Consider the following 2,531-nt stretch of genomic DNA (forward strand, 5'->3'; position numbering starts at 1 on the left):
TGAGTCACCACACCAATCCCCAGGTGAGAACAATAATATTATTTCTCAATGCCTGTCGAGGACGAGCATCAGAGCATGGACGACTGTGCCCTGATCAAGCGCCTTATCCAAGACGGCCGCCTGGAAGCCGTGCTCGCTGCATACGGCTTCGAGATCCAGACCAACATGACGATGGAGGGTCCTCTCGACAGCCAAGCGGGTGCGGCCATGCCAGGAAGAATTAATTCATCTCCGACGACCGAAGGCAAGGAACGGGTACCCCAAGGCCGACATCTCTTCGACTACGGCAGGTCGACAGCTTCGAACCTCGCCGCGCTACCGAACGCGCAAGAAGAGATCGTCAATCAGCATGGGCAGTCTTTGCAGGCGCCCAGGTTTAGCTACCAGCACGCTCCATCTCTTGGCTCCTCCACGTCGGCGTTTCCAGCAACGCCAGTCGAGCCAGCGTCTGGGTTTTACAACCAACACGGGCGACTTTCTCGAGCGCCCGCTTCCGGCAGCCAACATGCGCCGGCTTTTGGACCCGCGGCACCCGATCCTCCGATGGTGTCGTTCGGAACAGCGTACAGCGTCACTTCCATTGCGGGAGTGCAGGTGGTCGATTACGAGAAGACCATGACCAAGCTCTTCGCCCCGGGCGCCAAACCGACGACAACGAAACCCATGTTTTCGTGTCAAGGCGGCCGCATGCCAAGTCTTGATCGTCACTCGCAACGCATGCCCGAGGACTCGAGTCCATTCCAGCCCAGACAAGGACCGTGGCCTAGCTCAGCGTCAACTCCTCCGACGATCGCGATCCCGAAGCTCAGTCGGTCGGCCGAAGACGGCAATGACGACGCAACAGCAACTGCAACGAGCCCTCCTCATGAAGCGGCGCCCAGTGACGTCCAAGTCCAGCCGCAGGCGACTTTGCAACCGCAGCAACAAGGCGACACGCCAAGCCTCACCTTGACTTGTGCGGCGACGAAGATGCCAATTACCAGTAACTTGACCGAAGCGACGGCAGCCAAGCCGCCTGCAGTGACAAGCTGCCAGCCCCAGAGCAACGACTTTTCCAGCGTCAACGAAGAGGCTCTCATGCCTTCGGTGACAGACCTTCCCGTGACAACTGACCAAGTGACGTCCGACATTGCTGCGATCCACATCGCGTCGGCACCAGCGCCAAACTCGAACGGCGACGTCAACTCGCGCACAAGCCGCAAACCAGTCTACGAGGAAGAAGTCGAGCGCAGCACTGCGATGAACAAGGTCCAAGTCCAACACGACGACTGCGACACCATGTCGCCAATCCAGGCTCATGCCAGCGGCACCAACGCCGCAATCAAGTCCATCTCTGAGCCACCCGACATCAGCGTGCCAATGCGTCGGAAGGTCCAAGGTGGCATCGCGGAGAAGCTCGCGACCGCGTCGCTGTCTACCACCACCGCGATATTCCAAGTGCCCTCTGAGATGATGTCGAGTGCGCCATACCCAGGAGCTCAAGGGCCGCTCCACGATGAGCCGCGGCCTCCGGACACACCGACCACGGACGACGTTGCTTGGCCATCGACGGGCGGGGTACGGCCGGCGCGGAACCAAGCTCTGGCCGTTGACCTCAACTACTACGACGTGCTTCCACAACCCAAGGACGTCTGTGAGGTTGACATTATTGATGGCCTGCGCCAACGGCTATCTGCGTACGACACGGACATCAGCTCCGTCGGTCTCTCGACATTCCACTCGAGCAGTGCGGCGCTACCCTCGCCGCCATGCCCAGGTCCTCAAGGGCCGCTACACGACGAGCCGCGGCCTCCGGACGCACCGACCACGGACTACGTCGCTTGGCCATCGACGGGCGGGGTACGGCCGGCGCGGAACCAAGCTCTGGCCGTTGACCTCAACTACTACGACATGTCTCAACGACACAACGACGTGTATGAGGTTGGCATTACTGATGGCCTGCGCGAACTGCTATCCGCGTACGAGAAGGAAGCCAACTCCGTCGGTCTCTCGGCGCCCTACTCGAGCTGTGCAACGTCACGCTCGACGACAAACTTCAAGGTGCTCGAATCCAGCTTCCACGCAACGAGCTCAACCAGCCATGACATTCTCAAGGAAACTTACAGCCGCGACACGACGGAAGTGCTCGACTGGCTTTCCGACAAGGCCTCCCATGCGATACTCACGGACATCTGCCTCAACTACCAAGGACCCAAGCCTTTGCAAGGCGCCGACATCCCGTCGACAAGTCCCGATCAACTCGAAGATGCACTTTCTCTCGTCACAACCAGTGACCTCAACATCGACCTGCTCCAGGAAGCGACCAAGCAGCAGCGTCCAGTGGACGAGCGACGCGCCAGCGCGCTCAAAGAAGATCACGATTTCCAACGAAAGTCAAGCATGCGCGACAAAGTCCCGAAAACGCTCATCCGAGCTGTGGGCTGCGCATGGGGGGAGTGTTCTGGGTTTTCGACCCTTCGACCTGCATTGCGCAACCCACGACCCTTCGACGCACCTCTTCGCGCGATCCTTCTACAAAACTAGTGTTCTAT

The 2,531-nt window shown here is 59.6% G+C and overlaps 1 protein-coding gene across 2 annotated transcripts; it reads left to right on the forward strand.

The window, feature by feature from the left end:
• On the forward strand, window positions 1-2,523 carry SDRG_16276 (the record flags this gene model as incomplete). Of its 2 annotated transcripts, XM_008622479.1 has the most annotated exons (3): window positions 1-23; window positions 73-1,638; window positions 1,921-2,523. In XM_008622479.1, exons 2-3 carry the CDS (start codon window positions 76-78, stop codon window positions 2,521-2,523), a joined length of 2,166 nt encoding a protein of 721 aa, XP_008620701.1. In that variant the 5' UTR covers window positions 1-23; window positions 73-75. The 2 variants fall into 2 exon arrangements, with proteins under 2 accessions (XP_008620701.1, XP_008620700.1); XM_008622478.1 differs by having other exon boundaries at window positions 73-2,523.
• Between the last annotated feature and the right edge of the window lie 8 nt (window positions 2,524-2,531).

Source organism: Saprolegnia diclina, assembly GCF_000281045.1.
Source record: "Saprolegnia diclina VS20 unplaced genomic scaffold supercont1.122, whole genome shotgun sequence".
Taxonomy (NCBI): domain Eukaryota; phylum Oomycota; class Saprolegniomycetes; order Saprolegniales; family Saprolegniaceae; genus Saprolegnia; species Saprolegnia diclina.